The sequence below is a fragment of the Corvus cornix genome, chromosome 17 (assembly GCF_000738735.6).
Source record: "Corvus cornix cornix isolate S_Up_H32 chromosome 17, ASM73873v5, whole genome shotgun sequence".
NCBI lineage: Eukaryota > Metazoa > Chordata > Aves > Passeriformes > Corvidae > Corvus > Corvus cornix.
This window is the reverse complement of record NC_046346.1, coordinates 3494381-3514831: the sequence shown is the minus strand read 5'-3', so window position 1 is coordinate 3514831 and position 20451 is coordinate 3494381. Positions and strand designations below refer to the sequence as shown.

Sequence of the window (20451 nt, the reverse complement as noted above, 5' to 3'; positions counted from 1 at the left end):
CCTTTCTTTGCAGGCTTCTTGTTGTTGTTTAGCTGCCCACTGACATCCTGTAACCGTTTTTCTAGTTCTTTCTTCTTTTCCTGAGCTAACTCTTCTTTTGACTTTGCTGCTTGCTTTTTGCCACTGGCAGCTGTGGAGGAGGAAGGCAGAGTTTCTGAAAGTGCAGGGATGCTGGGGAAAAGAGTGGACATCACTATTTTACAGGGCATGTACATCTGTGTGCACACTCTGCAGTGACACTGCCAAGATCCAGTGCTCACACAGCAACTACACATCCCAGAGAGAAGGCAACACCTGAAGTTGCCTTGCTCACCAAATCACCACCATCCTGTAACATGCAATTTTTTTTAAGAGAGATCTTCTGGAAAGTATTTTAGAAGATAGAAATATCCATGTAATAACCTTGTCATTACAGGTTACTTACCAGCCAGTTATATGGTCAATAATTACAGATTTGCAATTACAGAATTGTTACATGGATTTTCTGCCCTGTAAAATAAAGTGTCCCATTAAAGGTTGTCAGGAGTAAAGCATCTGCCATTAAAACTTCTGATCCCCTCACACAAGAATCTACTGTAGTTTATGTTGCTCTAAACAGAAAACAAAACAGAGGCAAATTAAAACCCAACTGAAGCAAAGGCTGGCAGACAACAGGAATGTAACTGCACCAGGATGGAAAGGGTGAGAAGTACCAGCAACACTCCTACTGCCAAGGAAAGGAAATATTCCTCCAAAGGAGGAGTAATTGAACACAGGTGTTGGCCAGGATTGGAAGCACAAAACAGGAGCCAGATATTTTGCCTGATCCAGCAAGGAAATACCTACATTTCTGTGAGCTGTTTTAAAGCAATGATTTAAAAAAAATAAAACCAAAAAAAGAAAAGTAAAGTGCAGTCCTAAGAGGGAACACCCAGCACAAGAGCCCAGCCTGACTCAGGCATGCCAGGCTCACAGGGTGGATATCTGAGGTTATCTGTGTTACTCTACACTTTGGTTCCAAAATTAAAGGATGCTTTCTGTTCCTAAGCACTCTGGAAAGTCCTTTCCTGAGATATTCCAACAGTGAAGGATTCAGGGAGGGGAAAAAAAATAAATCAAAGCAAAAAGAAAGGTGAAAGTCTGTATTTTGCTTAGGCCTTCCTGAAAATCCTGTGGGGAAGGAACGGAGGTGGTGTACAAAAGCAGGGAGTAGCTTTTGTGTCAATCTTAAAAGCAAAACTCCCTTAACCAAGAGAGCCAGGAGCATTTCAGGTAGGTGATCCTCTTGCTGTCCAGATGGAGCTAAACTCCCAAGGAGCTGCAAGAATTTGCTTTGTGGACAAGGCACAAAGTGTGTCCCACACCGAACCACACACTCAGCAGCAGACTGACATTCATCCTCTGATCTGATAGAGGGTGAGGGCAATGTGGTGATCAGGCCATGCAGGATGAACAGTTTTGGGGTGAATAAACAGCTCAGACACACCCAGAATCCACAGGTAACCTTGTGCAAATCATTTATTGCCTTGGTGGTTTGGATCCCAACCACATTTTTTTGTTTCCTTCCTAATTAGATGCTAAACTATTCAGGATAAGAAACTGATCCTTCCAGATGTGGGCACATAACACCTGACACAATGAGACTGAAACCTTTACAGGGCCTTCCAGAGCCTGGGTAAGTAACAAAGGCATCCCACAGGTCTTGCAGAGGAGCACATTGACTCTCCAGGTCTCTGCAGCAGGACACCATGGGAAGAAAGAACAGAGAAAAAATAGAAAGTTTCTGTACATTTCCTTGGGAGAAAAGAATCTCTAAAAATTCCTGTCATCACATAGCCAACAGGTGGGTAAGAGAACCTCAATACACATGCCCTGACTCCACAGCTGAGCCCCAGAGCTGCTGGGGGGAACACGTGCCCCGGGAGGGTAACTTACAAAATGGTTTCCTTTGTTTTTTCTGTAAACAAGATTTCACGTATCTCTCCAGTTCTCGTAACGTTGTGGGCTTCAAGGTTTCAAAATCTATTTCAATCTCGTCGGGATTGGAGTCTCTGAGGGAAGGTTCCCGGGACTGGATGATGTGAACCACCCTGCCCAGCTTCTCCCCGGGCAGGCGGTTGATGTCCAGGCTGAGCTGTCGTTTCTCATCATAAGTCATGGGCAGCCCTTCCTCCTCCTCATCCGAGTCGTAGGTTGCAGATGCCTGCTTGCCTCCTTTCTTGGGCTGCCTGGGGAGGTTGTCAAGCATGAAAACATTCATGGGGACACAGCAATGAATTCTTTTTTTTCCCCCAACTCCCTTGTAACAAACATCCCCATGCTCTTGGCTTTGAAGCTCTCGTCAGATGGCTGGAACAGCATCACAAGTGCTGAAAAAGTTCAGCAGCCTGAGATCAGCTGTTGTGTTCCTGTTATATTTTAGCCCTGTGAAGTGTGACAACAAGCCCAAGAAACAGCAGGGGGGCAGCTATGAAATGGCACATTCTTGGTGGCTGCACAAAAGGCAGCCCCCAAAACCTTATCTGAGAGCAATCAGGCAGGGATTCAAAGAGCTGGACACTGAAAACATGATGGTTGCACTGCCAGCTCCAAGTTGAAGACTCCCTGGAGCTGTCTGGGAATGGGAACAGTATTCAGCAGCAAATTAACTACTACTGAGCTTCCCCAGGAATTAAGGACAAGGCTGGAAGCCCCTGGCTGTCCCCTCAAGGCACCTTGTGGAAGGCTGGCTCTCACCTGTTAGCTGTGGTTGTGCTGTTTGCTTTCTTAGCTGGGGCTTTCTTCTGTTGCGTTTGTTTTGGTGGTTGAGCCACCTTGGGTTTCTTCTCCTCCTCGGCTTTTACTTTGTGCTTTTCCTTTTCCTTCTCTTTATCTTTCTTTTTCTTCTCTTTCTCCTTCTTCTCTTTTTTTTTCTTTGGTTTGTTCACTGGCGCTTGGGACAGTGCAGCCAGCTGCTCGTGGACGGCTTTCAGCTGGGGGGAAACAGGGGAAAATCCATCAAGGCAAGGTAACTGATGCCTCCACAAATCCTTCCCTCTACATCCCAAGGTGTAAGTATATCCTAAAGTCAAAAATCAATCATATTTTGGGATCGCAGAAGGAAGTAGAAAGCATCAGCACTGAGAAAAACAATCTTGAGGGAAATTACCATTAGATTAAACACACACTGATGGCACAGCTGAATGCTTTTCCCCTTTAGCAGGGAGTGTTTCCCTGCATCCCAGCCTAGGTGGGATTTTTCAGGACACAATTCCTGCTGCTGTGCTCTGTCTAATGCACGGGGACACAGCTGGGATGGGGCAGTACCTGCTCCTGGAGCTCGGCCAGCCGAGTCGCCCGCTCCTCCTCGGAGTCGGAGCTGTCGGAGTCGGAGGAGCTCTCCTCGCTGCTGTGGCTGCTCTCTGTGCTTTTGCTCACCACTGGGGCTGTTGGGGGAGGTGGAGGGGGGGCCTCTGCAGGCTCATCGGGCATTTTTGCAAACCTCATCTCAAAGACATCCTGCAAAAAAGGAGGAAAAAAATGGGTGACCAAAGGAGCCTCGGCCGCAAACAGCTCACTCTGGTCTCTTAAATACATCAGGGGCAGGGTCTTTGTGCACTACAAGTAAATAATAATATACAGAATATCTGGAAAGCCCGAGAAAATTCTCCCTTGACTTTAACAGCAAGGATTATAGTATTTTAGGAGCTGAACATGGCATTGGGCCCACGCCATGTGAAGAGCACAACAGTCCTGCAGAGAGCACGAGGCTCCTGCCAAGGGCTGAAGGAGTCTCCCTTGTTGGTGCCAAGAGCAGATCCGCACCCGGATCTCACCTTGTACCTGAACTAAACACACTCTGGAAGATGCATTTGCCAACACCTTTACCTGGAGCTTCCTGGCCATGGCCACCACCTCGTGGTCTGGAGGATTGTACTTGTAACAATTAGAGAACATTAACCGAATATCTGCTGCAAAACCTTGTGCATCCTGGTATTCCCGACTGTCCATTTTTTTCTGCAAACAAACAAGCCAAAGGGAAAGGGGAAAAAAAAAAAAGCCATAAGCAAAAGGCATTTGTAGCAACTGCATGGAGGACATGTGAACCTCAGAGACAGGACAGCCTCAAAAATCCCATCTAGGAGAATGGAAGTTTGACTAGGGTTATTGGTTCCTAAATAAAATTAGAGTTCCTACTTTGTAAAACAGGCAAATAAATGCCAGGCAACCAAAGAAGTTGATATTTCATAGCAGTTTAAACACTAAGATTCTAAATTGAACTTGTTTTCTAAGTAGTAAAATATAAATCTGTCAGGGTCCACATTCTACCAGAAAACATTTAAAAATCATTAGAAAAATCATTTAGAAAAATGGATCAGGAGCTAATAGAAACAAGGGTCATGGTTTGAAAGGGCAAGACTCAACAAGCCAGTTACAATTACAGCAGTACCTTAAGTGTGTATTTCTACAAATGCTTGGATATATTTGCCTTGTAAATCTGAAAGGGCAGAAAAGATCATGAAAATCTGACTTGCTGCTAACAGGGGGCAGGAGGTTTGCTCAGCAATTCCTACAGCAAAATAGGCATTTACAGTTAAACTACAACTCCCACTCTCAATTTAGAAGTCCAACTGATAGAAATGGATACAGAATTCACCCTTTATGAACCTACTCATAATGTTATTTCCTAGAGTAGTGAGAATAAATATCAAATATTTGTACCTTGCTCCTTTCTCTTATTTTTCAGCTCTCACTTCCATCCACTTCTTTTGCTGTTTGGGACTGAATGATTTGGGTTTAGAGAGCAGTTTATAGCATTCCCAGCACTTAATTGATTTTATGCATATATTACTACTATGTATAAAACCTTAGCTCCAATTACTCCTGCTGAAAGGAAAGAGAAGCTAACACTACATTTCATTTGCATTTAAAAGACCTGGGTTTAAAGAAATTCTCTATTTGCCAAGTGCTTACAGGCCTCCCTTTTGTGTGTCTTGGGCACCTGTATCCCCAGAGAAGAGAAGGGTTGACTGGCAGACAGGCAGGGGACATGACGGGGACAGACACCCCCCATCCCAGAAGCAGTCAGGGATGCTCAGGGTCTGTCACCCACCCCTAACACCAGCAAAATTCCCCTTTGTTCATGGAACTACAGAAATCTCACAGCTGTGATAGACCTTGGAACTGTCTTGAAACTGTCTTGAAACACTGCAATGACTCCTGGAGCTGTTTGTGTTGTGAAAAGGGCAGAATTTCACCTCCAGGGACACAGCTTCTGAGGGACCTGATGCAGGGTGGTGATGTCCCTGCAGCCTTGCTCCCTGCTGTGCTGCAGACAGACATCTGTCAAACTTTTTGTCAGGAGACCTCATTTTCCTGGTGAATAAACCAGGAGACAGTCTGGGAGCCACAGCACAAAGGCAGAAAGGGAAATAGGTTTTGGTGCTCCTGTCTGAAAAGCCTCTCAGGCCAATGCCAAAGCAAAACATATGTTGAAACCAAAGGGCCCGTTTATTTTAAAATACATCTTACTGCATGAAAGGCCTTTTTATATTTGTTTGGCATACTCAGGGCCTGATTACTGCCTATGAAATACACTCCAATGTCTGAGGCTTTGCTTTTCATCCAAACTCAACAGTTTTCTAGCCCAACAGTTTTAATCCGTGGATTTTTGTTTTGTTTTCTTATAAAGAATAATTAGCTTAACAAAAGAAAGAAAAGCACTTTAAATCGGTGGGCTGGAATATCTTTGGTTACAAATACACTTAGACATATCCAGCTGCTTTAAAAAAAAAAAAGAAGTGATTACATTTACAACTGCAAATCAGGAGTCAGACAGGCGGGGCTGGCAGAGGTGCAGGCAGGCCAGCTTGCCCACCTTCTGTCCCACACACAGCATTTACCCACAGCAATCTCATTTTCTCCCTCAATCAATTGTTTAATCATCTTTAATGTTCAGAAATTTGTTTCCTCATGTCTAACGTGCCTCCAGCTCTAAGGTGAGTCTTTTCTTTGCCTCCTCTCTGGGCAGGACACAAAGAATGTTCCTCACTTTTAAGACCCTGGACTCAGCTGCTCTGAAACTACAGCAGTTCACTGCAGGAAAATTAAGGGGTGAGCACAGTTACATCCCTGGAGGAAGTGCTTTATTCCAAAAGCAACCACCTTGTGGAAATCCTTTTGTACAGCAAGGCCTGTTGCTTGCTCACCACAGAGTAAAACAAAGGCAGAGACATCCATGTCACTGCTGGGACCTGGCAGCCAGAGCAGGAGAAGAGGTGGAACATCCTGGCAGATGGAGCAGGAGAAGAGGTGCTCCAGGTTCCCCCAAGTCCTGCCTCCCCAGCACCACAGAGTGGGACAGGGATGTTCTGCACGTGGTCCCTGCCTGCCTGGGGACAGGGCAGCAGCAGCTCCAGCCTCAGTGCATCCCACTCCTCACAGGGAATTACAGCTGCTGCCTCCCTCTCTCCTCACACTTCCATCCTTTCCTACTCCAAGCAGTTCTGCTCTTTCCCTCTCTGTGATAAAGAGAATTGAGGTGGAGATGAACTCACAGATCCTGTCCCTTCAGCTGTTCCCACTCTCAGTCCTAGCTCCAGCAAAAAATTCCAGCACATCCCTTTGCTCCTGGCTGCAACAAGCTCAGTTAGAGCCCCTCCATCTCACCTGCCCCAGGCACAGTCACAACAGCCAACCTGCCTCCTCCACCACACACAGAGAAAACAACCTCCAAATCCTCCTGGAGACACCTCTGCCAGGGAAAAAATGCTCCTGGATGTGAAGGATATTCTCAGAGGAAAATAAAACCTAACATAGCAACAGAAGCAAAGAGACAGGATGTGTTATAGCTGCAGCAATGCCTGTGTTTTACTTTCTCACATAATCCCTCCCTGGTTAGTTTGGAGGCCATTAGTTGTGCTGCTTTATCACAGCCATTGTCACTTGGGCAGAATTAAATCTAAAAACCTTTCAGAGCCACAGAGGAAGTCCCTGACACTGGAAAATGACACTGCCTGCAAATGGCAGGTTTCTGTTCCACGCAGTGAACGTATTATGGGCTGCATCTCTGAGAAGTCACACTATGATCTACAGGCCAAGAGCAATGACAATAAAACACTCCATAAAAAACCAATACCAGACAGCACTTCAAACAGCTTTATTAAGAAAAATACTACCACGTGGAATGAGAAACCCAGAGTCTTTAGGTGTAAAAGACTCCACTGGGTTTGCCATCAACCTGTCCCCAATTTTCTGCCCTACACTACTCAGGTGAAGAGGGGGGATATCACCTGCACTTGCCTGAAAAGGGCAGAGGTGTACAATTTTAAAAGAATGAAGTGAGGACTATAAAGAGATTTAAGTATGAAGGAGTCACCAGCCCAAGAAATCACAGCTTTGCACTTAGATTTTTCAGAACACAGCACAAGGATCTCTTGCAATAAGAAATCACCTAAGCACAGATGGAAATACCAGCCTTGAGAGGGACAGGATTTCACTCTCTCCATCTCTAATCTTCCTGCAGTCACCTGGGACTTCATCTAGCAGGCTGCAGATATCTCTGGAGACCCACAGCATCCCTGGGATGGATGCATGGCACATCAGAGTGCAACATGCTACTCCCAGGTACCACATAGGATCTGCCAAGGAATATGACAGGAATCACAACCACAGCTGCCCTTTTGTCACCCGGGCATTCAGACAACCCCAGGCACTGGCTCAGCTGGCAGTAAAACCCTTCTGGAAATGCCAGTGAAAGCCAGCAACATCTTCACCTCCTGCACATCACGTCTCCCCTCCACCAACACAGATTCGAGTGCCTGGCTCACAAGCAAAAGATGGGAACTACAAAGACATGGCTTTGCTTCACGGAGGGATTCAGCAAACCTCCAAACCAACTGGGAAAAACAAGAATACTGGACCATACAAAGCTAAACTCTTGAGAAGCCAAGCATGAACCACAAAACCATCATACATCTCCCTGAGTACCATCACATTCCAGCTGGAATTACTCAGTGTAAGCCTATCTGCCACCACCACCAAGTAGGTAGGCAGCAGCTTCTGGAAATGGGATATTATCAACTGAATCCTGTGAAATAAAGCACCTCTTCAGAGTGCAACAGAGTGCCAAGAACACCAGTTAAACAGCTGGACTACCCACAGAGAGGAGAGGATGCCATTGTACATCTGCTTTGCAGGGCAGAAAAAAAAAGCTGCTCCAGGTTATGGCAAAAAAAGGAAGAGGGGACGGAAACAAAACATAAAAATATCCACTTGATATCCAAAAAGGTTCAGTTTCCACCCTTTCCCCTTCCCCCTCCCCCAGAAGGAGCCAGTCCTCTGCAACCAGAGGGACCCCCAGCAAAAAGAGGTGGTAAATGAGGACGTACTTTCACAGTACTGAGATCCATGGGGTGCTTGATAATATCATGATAGTCATGTAATTCCAAGGCCTCAGCATCCACGGGCTTGTAAAAGGGCCATGCATAGGCTGCGTGCTTCTTGGAGAGCATCTCCTTGAGGATGCTGTCACAGTACTTGAGGTGCTCAGAGAGTTTGCCCTTCTTCCCTGCGTGCTGTGGGACCTCTCCATCTTCCAGGTCTTTCTTTGGTGGTTTGATGGGGCGGCCGCCGCTCTCCCTGCGCGCGATGATTTTGGCCTGTTTGGGGTCCGAGAGGGGCGTGGGGGACTCGCTCCTGCTGGCAGTGATGGCAGAGGTGGTGGGGGTGGTGGTGTCTGCTTTCCGCTTCACTCCCTTTTTCTGAAACAGCAGAGGGACAGGCTCTGTGAGTGCGTGCCCAGTTCTCAGCCAGCAGAAACCCTAGCACAGCTCATCCTTAGTTTTGCCTGACCTCTGACAGAAAAAAACCCCACTTACTTCACCGGGATAAATGGGATTTGTGACTAGAGGCTCCAACACACAATGGCTACAACTCTGCACGTCACCTGAGCCACAGTAAGCAACCATCTGCACGTCTCCAACCCATGCCCAACCATGCTGCAAAATGTGTTATTTCCCTGAGAGGGAAGCCAGGACTCTTACCTCGTGTTTGCCAAGGGAAAGGAGGGCGCCCAGTCGATTACTGCAGCTCAGCTGATGCATCGGGACTGAGCAAGTGTCAGTAACTTAACCACATGGCTGAGTCCCCAGTGGCAGGATCAGGCTATAAGTTCTGAACCAAAGCATATTAATCACCAAAGACCCGTGAGCCCTCACTCCCCTGTATTTAGTGGGTGTGCAAAGGTAGATTTTGCCTTAAGCAAACAAACCCTCTCACATAAATTCAAGCTGTGACTGTCCAGTCAGCTCTCTCGTGCTCCTTATTTCTCTGGAGAGGGAGATAGGGGGAAAAAGTTCCTTAGAGAAATCTAAGGGAAATCTTAAGTAAATGCCAAGCAGAATTAATTTTGCACTGTGTATTTGGCAAACTCACTTCTGGGTTCATCCTTGAGTTTTAAAATGAAATTGATTCTCGGAAGCAAGTTATTTGGACAGAAACTGAAACATGAGACAGGTTTCTGAGCCTCGAGGACAGCTTAGCTGCAAGATCTGACTCACGATTTCTCTAGCAATTCTCAAACAATTGGGTTAAAAAGCAAAACAATTCTGTGCCTCTGCTGGTCCAAGCAAACTCACAACCAATACTGTTGTAGTTAATTCCACAGTTTAGATTTTTAGAAAAACCAGCTTTCTCTGAGCTTTGCTTTCATCATTTTTAAAGCAATACACAGCTTGCTAAGAAAATTTCAATTATTTAGGTAACATTTCCATTTACCCATAAACTAACATAATAAACAGCAAAACACCAGTGACAACTCCCAAAAGATTACTCAGTAAGGAAGACAGAACTAATGCACCCAAAACCTGCAGGCAACATCAGTCTCCTCCAACTGGAGTGACAGGCTTGTCTTGAACTGGTTTAAAGCAGAGAGGAACATTCCTAATGCTGGAGCCTCAAAACCTTAAAGGAACAGCCCCAGTAAAATCAGCTGTCAGAGAGGGAAGAGATGCTTTGAGCTATTTGGTGTAAAATGGGGGGAATTCCAACAGCCCCAGAGTAGCAGCACAGGGGAACGCTACAAAAGGAGAGGTTGGAACTGAGCTGAAGCAAACACAGGTGACATCACCTCATCGGGAGTGTGTGAAAACCGGCAAAATTGTTCTCAACCCTCTCCAACTCAACAGCCAACGACGAAAGCAGGAACGCGCGGAGCCAGCAGTGAGGGCTGGCAGCCCAGCCCCGCTCAGCAGAGGAAGGGGCTGCCCGGATTTACCTTGACGACCGGGGGCGTGGGAGGCACCACGGGCATGATCGGAGCGGCGGGCGGCGGCGGGGCGGCGGCGGCAGGGGCGGCGACAGGCGGGACGGTCGCGGTGATGGTTGGCACGGGGGTGGCAGCGATGACGGGCGTCTGAGACACGGCTGGAGGGACGTTCTGGAACGGGGCCGGCGGGGACACGGAAGACACGGCCACGGCTTGCTGCGCTCCTTTCAAACGAGAGGGGAAAGGCGCTGGTGGTTAGAGCTGGGAGCGAGCTGGGAGCAAACTGATGCTGAAGGGCTCCCAGGCCAGGGCCACGGGGAGAGCACAAAGGACACGGTGTGATTTGCTCGGTGCTGTTAACCAGGGTGCAACAAAAATGAGGAATCTCTGATCTAAGTCCTTGCACCACGAGTTTAGGTCAGCCACATGCAAAATAATTCCAGGTTTTCACGTGGAGTGTGTGTTGCTCTGGGACAGTCTTCACCTCTCTGATGCTCCCAGAGCTGCACTGAGCTCAGCAAAAGAGCAGGAGCTCAAGGAGATGGGACAGTGGAAGGTGTTCATACCATGCAAATGGCAACAACCACTGCCCTAAGGCACCTGAACACCCAGGAGCCCAAAGCACTCCAGATTTGCCACAAGTGCAAAGGGGGGATTCTTGGGGTTGTCCTGTTCAGGGACAGGAGTTGGGCTCAATGATTCCTGTGGGTCCCTTCCAACTCCATATTTTATGATTCTGTGACTCTCAGTAGAGCTTAAGTCTCCTGATGGCCTCAATGTCTGTGATGCTACACCTGCACTGCTAGAAACCTGCCTACTGGTGTAACATTAAAGGGAGACAAACCTACTACCCAATAACCAGAGCAGCAGTCCCTTTTTCTATGTTTTATCAAAGGATGTTGAAAAGATACATCATTATTAATTTCTCTGAGCTTGGATAGAGTTATAGCCCCATTTAGCACCTGAAATGTGGGAAAACAGAGGAACAATTGACTTTCCCAGAGCAACAATCAGACCTTGTTTAGAGAAAAAAAAAACAACCCTGCAATCATTTAACTCAGCCCACACAAGCTCCTTTATGAACTGTTTTAGCATGCTTGGACATTTTAGTCCTAAATCCATTTACAATCAGTTCTAGGTAAGCTGAACTAAACTTACTTTCCACTGATATGCAATGGTCTACATAGCCTTTTGCAATGGCTTAATAAATCCTTTAATTCTATGATGTTGTAACCATGCATGCAAAAGAAAAGTATACAGGGTTTAGGGGATTAGCAAAATTTGAGTCCAAGTCTCTGCTGTGTCAGATTTCTGCCAGGACCCAGGGTGAGCTGTATAAACCCGAATCTGTAAAGACTTTCCATGCCATGGTCTGGCACTGGCAGCAAACTGGCATTTCTGACTACCTTGTCTTTTCTTGCCTTGGTTTCTTCTTTGCATAGAGAAGCAACAGCACTGCCCTCCCTCACTGAAGTGCTGCATGGATGGGCAAGGCACAGACGGCAAGATCTGTGTGGCAAATGCAGAGTGGCCTTGAGACAGACGAGCCCTGAAACCCTGAGTGAACATCACCCAGGCATCTCACACCTTCCTCCTCATGGCTTTAACTGTGAGACCACGCTCTCCCTTCCCAGCCTCTTCACCATCTGAAAAGTCCAGCAGCTTGGAAGGTGGGTCAGGCCTCAGGAACAGCTCCCAACATTCCCTGTCCCTGGATGGGGTCCGTACCTGCGCTCTGTGTGCCTGCTGAGGGTTTGCGACCTTTGCCTTTAGGAACTGGGGGTAGCAATTCCACCTCCTCCTGAGGCATCTGGGCAACCTTCTGCAGAAATATCTTCTCCAGGGCTTGGGCCATGAGAACAATGTCATCTGTGGGCTGCACAAAGAAGAATATGAGCCTTTGTTGTATCATTCATGTATCTGAAGCAGCGAGGTTGAAGATCAGGCTTAGAAAACACTGATGCCCTTCAAATAAATTACGATATTCAAACTCTGACAATAAACAGATTAGCTCTTCTCCCTCCCTGCTTGCCACTCTCCTGCTCTAGCATGCAATTATTACAGCTCCTAAGTGTGCTGCATCCAGAGAATTATCAGGACTTCGGTAGGAGCCTGATAAACCAGCATCCTGTGCAGCAGTGTGGAAGCAGCAAACTGGAACGGATGAGCTGTCCTTCCCTGCTTGCCAGCAGGTCTAAGGGAAGAGTCTAAACACACATTCTGTGGCTCAAACTAATTAATTAGTTTATTTCAGCTGTTCTCCAGTCAGGGTCAGTGATGACAAACAACCTAACAAAACAGCAAACAAGCCAAACCCAAAATACTAATAGTAGTAATAATAATAATAATAAGCAATCTAAATGTGTGTAAGTATGAACATATATATGGACACAGAGTCAAAGAACAGAGTTATGATTCCCGAACTCCTTTCTGCTGCTAACAGATACTATTTAGTGCCAGACAGTAACACACAGCACCAAAGCACCTCCAAACACCTGCAGAGCGCTGCATAAAGTATAGCTCGTCCCAGAGAACTCCTAACTGAAAATAAAAGGAGTAAAAACTTGCTGCATAACCCCAGAACAGAAATCTACCTATAATTAAAAGGCATATTTGCCATTTTAACTAGTCTGGGGGAAGAAAGAGGCAGCACAAAGACAGCTTTGTGCATTTCAAGTAACATGGCTGCAATTAGTGGCATTTCAAATTCTTGCAAGGAGGGCCCGGAGCTGACCCTGTTCAAAACCTGCACAGTAACAGGGGTAGGGGGGTCTTTTCTAAAGCCTCTTCTGGTCTTTTTTACCTTGTTATAAATGTAACAGTTTGTAAACATGGTGTTGAAATCCTGCATACATTCACTGGCACTCCAGTAATAGTTGTGTTCCAGACGCTTCTTGATCGTCCCCATGTCCATGGGGTTTTTTATTATTTTGTGATAATCCTGTTGGAAAAAAAGGAAAGATGTTACGTCTCCTGAGTCACATCTCCCTCTAATGTGATTTTGTTCACGTCTCCCTCTAATCCCTGCTTTCTCCTCATCCCCCCTCCTAAAAAACACCACCGAAATTTTGTGGAAATTGTAAATGTAAAAATATATATTAATTTGTTTTCTAATTTGTATCTTTTTAGTCTTACCATTATTATGAACCTGACTCCAAAGCACACAACCTTCATGCTGGGAATCAGCATTTCTGCCTCCCTTTTTAAAAAGCTGCCTCTGGCACTTACAGAAGTTTACCAGAGCTGGCTAAAACTGTGCTCAAAGTTTCAGTCTCTTATTTTAAGAGCATTTAGGCCTTTAAAAGGTTTCCACCTGTTAACCCAGTTTCTCCCTGGGCTGGTCTGGAGCACCTGCAGAGGCTGTGATTAGTCTGGGGATGCTGCAGGGCTGTGCAGTGTCATTTTCTTGTTCTGGATTAGAGAACTAAAGCTTCTCTTACTGCACATGAAGCCACTGGCTGAGCCCAACACCATCCCAGGCACCAATATTTGCACTCTAAGCAATCCCAAAAACTGATCCCAAAACCACAAAGCTTCCTAGGAAGGCACCACTGAGAAGGTGACAGGTACGTACCGGCAAATTCAGTTTAATTGCATCAACAGGCTGGTAGAAAGGCCAAGCAAACTGATGCTTCCACAAGGTCTTCACCACAACATTTTGCATATATTGCAGTTGGTTGGTCTTCCGGCCAGGTTTATTGGGATTAGTCACCTCCGGAGGCGGCGGATTCACAGGGCCCTGAGGAGCCTGGATTGCTGACGTGACCGTCGACATCTTCCTGCTCGGGCTCTCACTCGCTGTCACTGCAGCAGCAACGGGGAGGTGTTCTCTCTTCCTTTATGCTCCCTGAATGGGACTGACATCCCATTTCCAGGGTGCAACCATACAACCTAGAGCAAACTGGAGAGAGAGAGAGAGAGAGAGAGAATAGGGTGTAAATATGGATTTTTGAAGCAGGCAGATTGAGACACTTCTTCTATGGACAGTACTCAAACTCAGGCTCTTTACCCCATGGGCTGCATGCCTGAAACACAGTTTATCTTGATGGGCACAGTTCAAGACCTGAGAGACAGTGGAACAGCAATTCCCAAATTCAAAGCCTGCAGAGAGATGGCAAACTTCATGGGACTAGTTCTTGCCTTAGCTGGCTCAGAGAGCATCTTCATGTCAAGAAAACACTCAGGGCAACCTAAGAATATGGTCAGGGACTACAGTTAAGATGTAATGCAGACTTCCATGAATGCACTGACGCAAGCTGCTAAATCCATAGCTTCCAGCTCCGTGTAAACTGAACTGCATTGTCTCGAGACCCATGCTGCCTGGCACTGAGTCAGCTCACAAGGCTCTGCTCTGGTGCAATGGGTAGTCTGAAATCCCATAACGAAGAGCAGACGACAGCTGCCAGAGGACCTCGATCCAGGGAAATGCAAGAAGGGGCAGAGGAAGATGCTGTGAACTGCTGTGAGTGAAAGGTGTCACCACAAACAGCCTAACTTGAAGTGATCTGCGCTTTGAATCTCATAAATGTCTTACTCTGCCTCTTACTGCATGCACCTGAGTGGTTTTGAGCCCAGTTTTGTACCACAGTTTTGAGATCCAGGCTCAAATAATAACTGGTGTTATACCCATGACCTGGTTCAGAGAGTGCTGTCATGTTCTCTTTCAAAGGCACATTTGAAACAGAGGAGAATACATAAATTGCATTATTGTATTCTGGTTTTCCCCTGCAAACTGCAGAGGTAAAAATAGCCCAGTATCACTGTGCCTTGTGTAGCATATGGTAAACAGCTTTGCTATGTCATCTTCCATAAACATTGGATATTTCAACTCACATCAGGACTGCAGCTACTCTTCTCACGGCAAACAGACCACAATCACTTTCTAGAGGCAAATTATTTCAAATACGCTTAGAAAGCCATACAAATACTCTGACATATGCTTCTTGGTTGAACAGAGAAACACGAGCAAGGACAGAAGCTGCAGCAACACAGGAAGGAAAAAGCAGAGAGACATCCTAGGAAAAACTCAAAAACCTCTGCTTTGATACAGCCCTAATCATCTCTACTGAATATCTGGACTAAATATAGAACATCAACTTACCCTGTGAGCTGCTGATTAGATGAAGGCAAAAAGTAAACACATACCTAACTTGGGGGAATTTTACCAAAATAGCTATGCACAAACAAACAGATCTGCAGCGTAGAGGGAGGGAACTGTTAAAAACCTAACCCAGACCCCTGTGTGAATACATGTGATTATTTGTGCAAGTTCAGTTATGATGGTGCCACCATTTGTTCACAACACCCACTATACTCCAAGGATGTAGAAAAATGACTGCAGGACTCTCTTGTGCCACGGATTTAAGTATAGATCCAAAACCAGGCTTCTGGTCCCTGTTCTTTGATAACTCAGGAGCCCAGCTTAGTTCAAAAAGGATGGTCTCTCATCTGATCATGCTGCTGGTGACAGGCAGGGTGATCACCAAGCAGACAAAAGAGCCGCTGGCATCCTCTGGAGAAGGGATTTCGAAACTAGAATGTTACTTGGGATTTCAGATTTGGAAGACACTGGGGAAGCATTTTCTCCTGGTGTTCCATCAAGTCAAAGCAGCAGCAGAAATATTGCAAAATTCAATCTTCAGATCAAGGGGGATAAATAGACAAAGAATTAAAAACAACAACAAAAAGATAATTAGGAAGTTTCACTCAGTCTCCTTCTGGGGAGCTCCCTGCATGGATTCAGGTTTCTGAGCAACATCCATCATCCCAGAGTCTGCAATGCTGGCTGCAGGCCCCCGGTGACCACCACTGAAGCATTTTGTTCGTTGTCTTCTTGATTAACAAACTGAATCCAGTGCAAGGATTGAGGGGAAATAAAACACCCACAGAGAACAATTCCTACTGCTAGTGAGCATTTGGGTCACAAGTTTGAAACTATGCAGTATAACTTAAGTCTTCCCTTTAAATAACCTGAGGCTAAATATGATTCTCTTTTCATTTGAATTTTCTGATGTCCTACCTCTCAAACTCCAATTTGATAAGGATTTTTAATTAATTTGTATTAAATCCCAGAACTGTAATTCAACAAACCACAGATCCATAGCTCCTACCTCTCTCAGACTTTCTCCCTGACCTTAGCCAAGGCTTCCAGAATCTTCACCCCACAGCTCCTCATCTGTGCCATGGAGATAGTGGGAGCGCTTTTCTGTCCCCACCCAGCAGAGAAAACTCTCTGGGACAGGCACTGCCTCTCCACAAGGCCATTCTGATCCTTGAGCTTAAACAAGGCTTGTACAGTCTACATAAATGATGGAACAGTCATCAGTGACACAACTCAGAAAGGATTTTAATTAAGAACATTACCAAAAGAAGGAAGGGCAGAACCATGACAGCCAACTTGGTCAGTTCCTTGCTCCTCTTTAATTTCCATGCTCCACCTCACTGGTTTTTACACCCAAAAGTGGCTACAAACCTCCCAGCAGCACTGGCATTGAACTGCTGGATCCTGCAGAAGACAGAAATAGCTACCTGGACTGTCTGGCAGCACTGGAAGTACTGTCCTGCCATAAATAAAGCTTTCATGTGCCTGTGCCTCACTGCACCTTTAACTCTTGGTCCAGCAGCTTCCTCACCCTTTGCTGGGGAAGCTGCTTTGATACTGGATCACTTTGTAATCTTCAAAACTAAAAATTTGTTTCTACAGCCATTCCTTTACCTTTAAAGATTCAAAATGGTATCATTTTTAAGAATGTAAAAAGCAGGATTACAAGGAATCTGGAAGATGAGGGTGAAAATGCTTTGAAAATGTCCAAAAGGCAATGACTTTGAATCAAAGATAAATTAATGCCTGAGAAATCTATTCCATGTGAGACATCATTTATTGAGGTAAGTGAGGGCCCTGACCATCTGACATCCCAAATTGCCAGACAAATCATCCAAGAGGACACTTTAGTAGATCCACAGACAAAAAACAAGCAAGCTTCTACAAATTGTCCCATAACTACAGGCAGAACTGAACTACACAGCTCTTGTCTAAGCTCTCCAGCACCTACCAAAACTGCACTGGTATCAATAAATATTTCAACTATTAGGGACAGTGACCCAGGACATCACTGTTCGAGGTACTGTACTAGCCTGGAGCAAAGACTACCAAAACCAGACATCACGTGCACCTTCCAGTGAGGGGCTAAGGTGAGACTTCTCTTAGCCCTGCAGTAGTAACTTCTTAAATTTTAATTTTTAAATCACCACTTATCCTGTTCCTCAGGCCTGTAATGTTCAAGTAGCAGGAGCTGTTCTTGATTTCTCTGTCTGTACAAGTAGTTTTGATATTGCAAATTTAAAATACACCCTTAAGTGCTGTCATACATGAAGAGCGAACACTTCTCGTTCTTATTTAGTCTGAGATAGTAATTAAAAGCAAAACCCAAAACCTCAAAGAAACCTTGCTTCTCTGGAGTTTAAGCCCTTTTGTGCTAAGTTGCAACCTCAGTGTGGCAAACCAGGCATCGAAAAATCCAGCTAGATTGGATGAATTCTTTTTTTAAAAACTTTTCTTCCATTGAGTCTCTTGCATGGGGTCAGTCAGTGGAGAGACAGTTGGCACGGAGAAAACATGTAAATAATTCCCTGCACTAGCAGGATAACATTTTACTGTCTGCAGTGGTGGGGACTATTTTAAAAGCAGCTCTGAAGCCCCATGAAGCGTGCAGGGTGCCAGCACTCCTGCTGCTCCAGCCAACGGCTCTGCCACTTCCTTTGGCAGTGCCCAACATTTAACGGATGCTTTGCTCCCGTGCAGGACCCGATGGTGTTTGTTTTGATTGCAAAGTTACAGCAAGCTTTATGTCAGCCTGGCAGTCCAACAACTCCTTGGTTTTTTCCCCCCCCGGTAGAGTATTTCTGCGTGGTTACTTGGACACTGATCAAAATCTGGCACAATTCCAGCCCAGCCAGAAACAGCCACATAAATCTTCCCATCAGGGAAAATTATCATGTCTGAGAGATGTTCCTTGACCTCGTTGTTATCTGCACGTTATTATTTACATTACAGTAGCACACAGAGGCTGGGCACAGACCAAGGTCCCTTGGTACTTCACCCTCTGCACACACAAAGCCCTGTTCCTTCCTCCAAGGGCTGCTGCTCTCAACTCACACTTTACACCACAGTGAGGTGACTTGCCCAGAGCCACCCAGTCAGCAGCCGGACCCAAAATTTGACAGCTGGGCAGTCAGAGCAGTGTCCTCCAAGCTGCTGCTCCAAGCATTGCTTCCCCACATCGGCTCCTTGCAGCCTCCAAAGCAGTTTCTCAGTCTGTTTTTTCCCAACAGTTGGAATTTTGGTCAGAGGAGCAGCCCAACCTTGGTTGTCTTGCTCAGACTCTCTCTGCAGGAGAGGTTTAGCACTACTAAACCTCCATACAACCTCCAAGTCAGATAAGGTTATTAATGAGAGTTGTACCCATTTCATTCTATGGCTGTGGAAAGTAAGGGCTACACCAGCACTCCTCTAGTCTCCTCAGAAGGAAATAAACCTGGTGGATGCCTCCTTTTCCTCCCTTTCCCTTCCCAGCCGCACACAGAAACAACTTCAGGCAGCTCTCAGTACCTACTAACATGTCAGCAGGGATGTTGTCTTTAAACTCAAGGGATGTGCAATTTGAGAGCAAGACTTGAGGCAGACGAGTTGCTTTATCAGCCAGCCCTGGCCTGACAGACAGACACACTACACACAATCTGCCACCCCCTCAAGACACCAGGATGAGGCATTTACACTCGGCTTCACTGCAGGAGCTGGGAATTTGGCTTGTGGTGCCCCTATGGCACACTGCAGCACTCTGAAAGTCCATTCAGCCATCCTTGCTGTCTCCCAAATCATTAATTCCACACATCAGAGATTTGCTTTTCATGCATATTATTTTGAGCACCGCCCTAATAACATCCTGAGACTGGGAGATGCAACTGTGTCCTGAGCTCACCTCTGCATGAGGGAGGGGAAAAGATCACAGCAGATTAAGTCAGTTCCTTGGCTTTTGACTTGGTTGGTTTAATGCTCATCAGATTATGCAGATGACTTTCCCACCCTTGGTCTCTCCTTGGCTATTATAAGAGCAGGTGTTTCCTTAGTAAGGAGCCTGTGGGTTCCTAACCAGTAGGTAAGAATCAGCCAGGAGTAACCGGTAATTTCAAGGGTCTTCAGTTTTGATGCCTACTCAGTGCTCCCTGCAAATCACGCTGCTGTAAGATCTCTGACAAGCTGACTTCAAACCCAGAAGTACCCGAAAGTCACTTTAATAAAAGCACTGGAGACTTATGAACACTTAGGGACCTCAAATAAAGTGATGGACTTTCTGATAATCAGAAGCCAGAGTATTTCTCTCCTCCAAGTCACCAATGCCACAGGAAGCACCTTCTGATCAAGTCTGAGCAGGAATTTAGCTGCATGTCACACAGAAATCAAATGGGGCTTGACTGCTTTCTAAAGGCTGCAGTTTCAAGTGCAGGGAGTGATGTTTCTCACTAAACCAAGTTCATTTTCATAGCTTTGAATTTGGTTTTAAAAACAGTTTTAAGAATCTCAGTAATGAATTAGGCACGGTTGACCTTTCTTTGCATTGGGGAGGACAGAATGACCTCTGGACATCTCTTCCAGGCCTGCTTTTTGTGGTCCCCTGGAAACATGGAGGCAGCAAATTTCAACTCAGACTATGTTGGTTTTGTACAAGCTCCTGAGTTACAGAGTTTTGTTAAAAAGGCTACAGGAGGAAGGAGAAGTGAGTGGGTACAGAGCTTGCTCTGTGTTGGATTCCTGACTGAAGGAATTTATCCAGCTTTGAGACCTGACTCCGCAGTAAGGTCTGGACTGAGATAAGCTGAACTGCACTTGCAAAAAATCAGCCAGGAGGTACTTCAGCAAATTAACTGGGTGGCCTATCATGAAAAAGTTAACAAATGCTTAGCTGTAATAAATCAGATCTATGAACAGGTTCCAGAGTACTTGGAGCAGCTGGTGGCTTGCACATCCAAATCAACAGGATGGGAATGAGTAGGTGCTTTACAGGAAAATGCTCGTGGTTGTGCCTCTCACAAGATACACAAATTACACCTTTATGGCAATAGAAAAAAAAAATTGTTGGGCTTTTACATAAGAAAGATTTGGCATAGCAAGTGAAGTGTTTGGGATAACCACATGTCTGGGCAGACTCTGCTCATCCCATTTTTCCCCA

General features: G+C 45.8%; 1 protein-coding gene across 2 annotated transcripts in view; it reads right to left on the bottom strand.

The window, feature by feature from the left end:
• BRD3 (bromodomain containing 3) overlaps positions 1 to 20451 on the bottom strand; it is a 44375-nt gene that overhangs the window by 5549 nt on the left and 18375 nt on the right. For both annotated transcript variants that reach the window (XM_039561458.1, XM_039561457.1), the window contains 10 exons: positions 13800 to 14126; positions 13029 to 13166; positions 11954 to 12101; positions 10235 to 10449; positions 8349 to 8720; positions 3847 to 3975; positions 3286 to 3477; positions 2716 to 2951; positions 1915 to 2207; positions 2 to 130 (listed from right to left, as the gene is read on the bottom strand). In XM_039561458.1, coding sequence (XP_039417392.1) covers positions 2 to 130; positions 1915 to 2207; positions 2716 to 2951; positions 3286 to 3477; positions 3847 to 3975; positions 8349 to 8720; positions 10235 to 10449; positions 11954 to 12101; positions 13029 to 13166; positions 13800 to 14000 — 2053 coding nt within the window. In that variant the 5' untranslated portion in view covers positions 14001 to 14126. The remainder of the gene's footprint in view (position 1; positions 131 to 1914; positions 2208 to 2715; positions 2952 to 3285; positions 3478 to 3846; positions 3976 to 8348; positions 8721 to 10234; positions 10450 to 11953; positions 12102 to 13028; positions 13167 to 13799; positions 14127 to 20451) is intronic.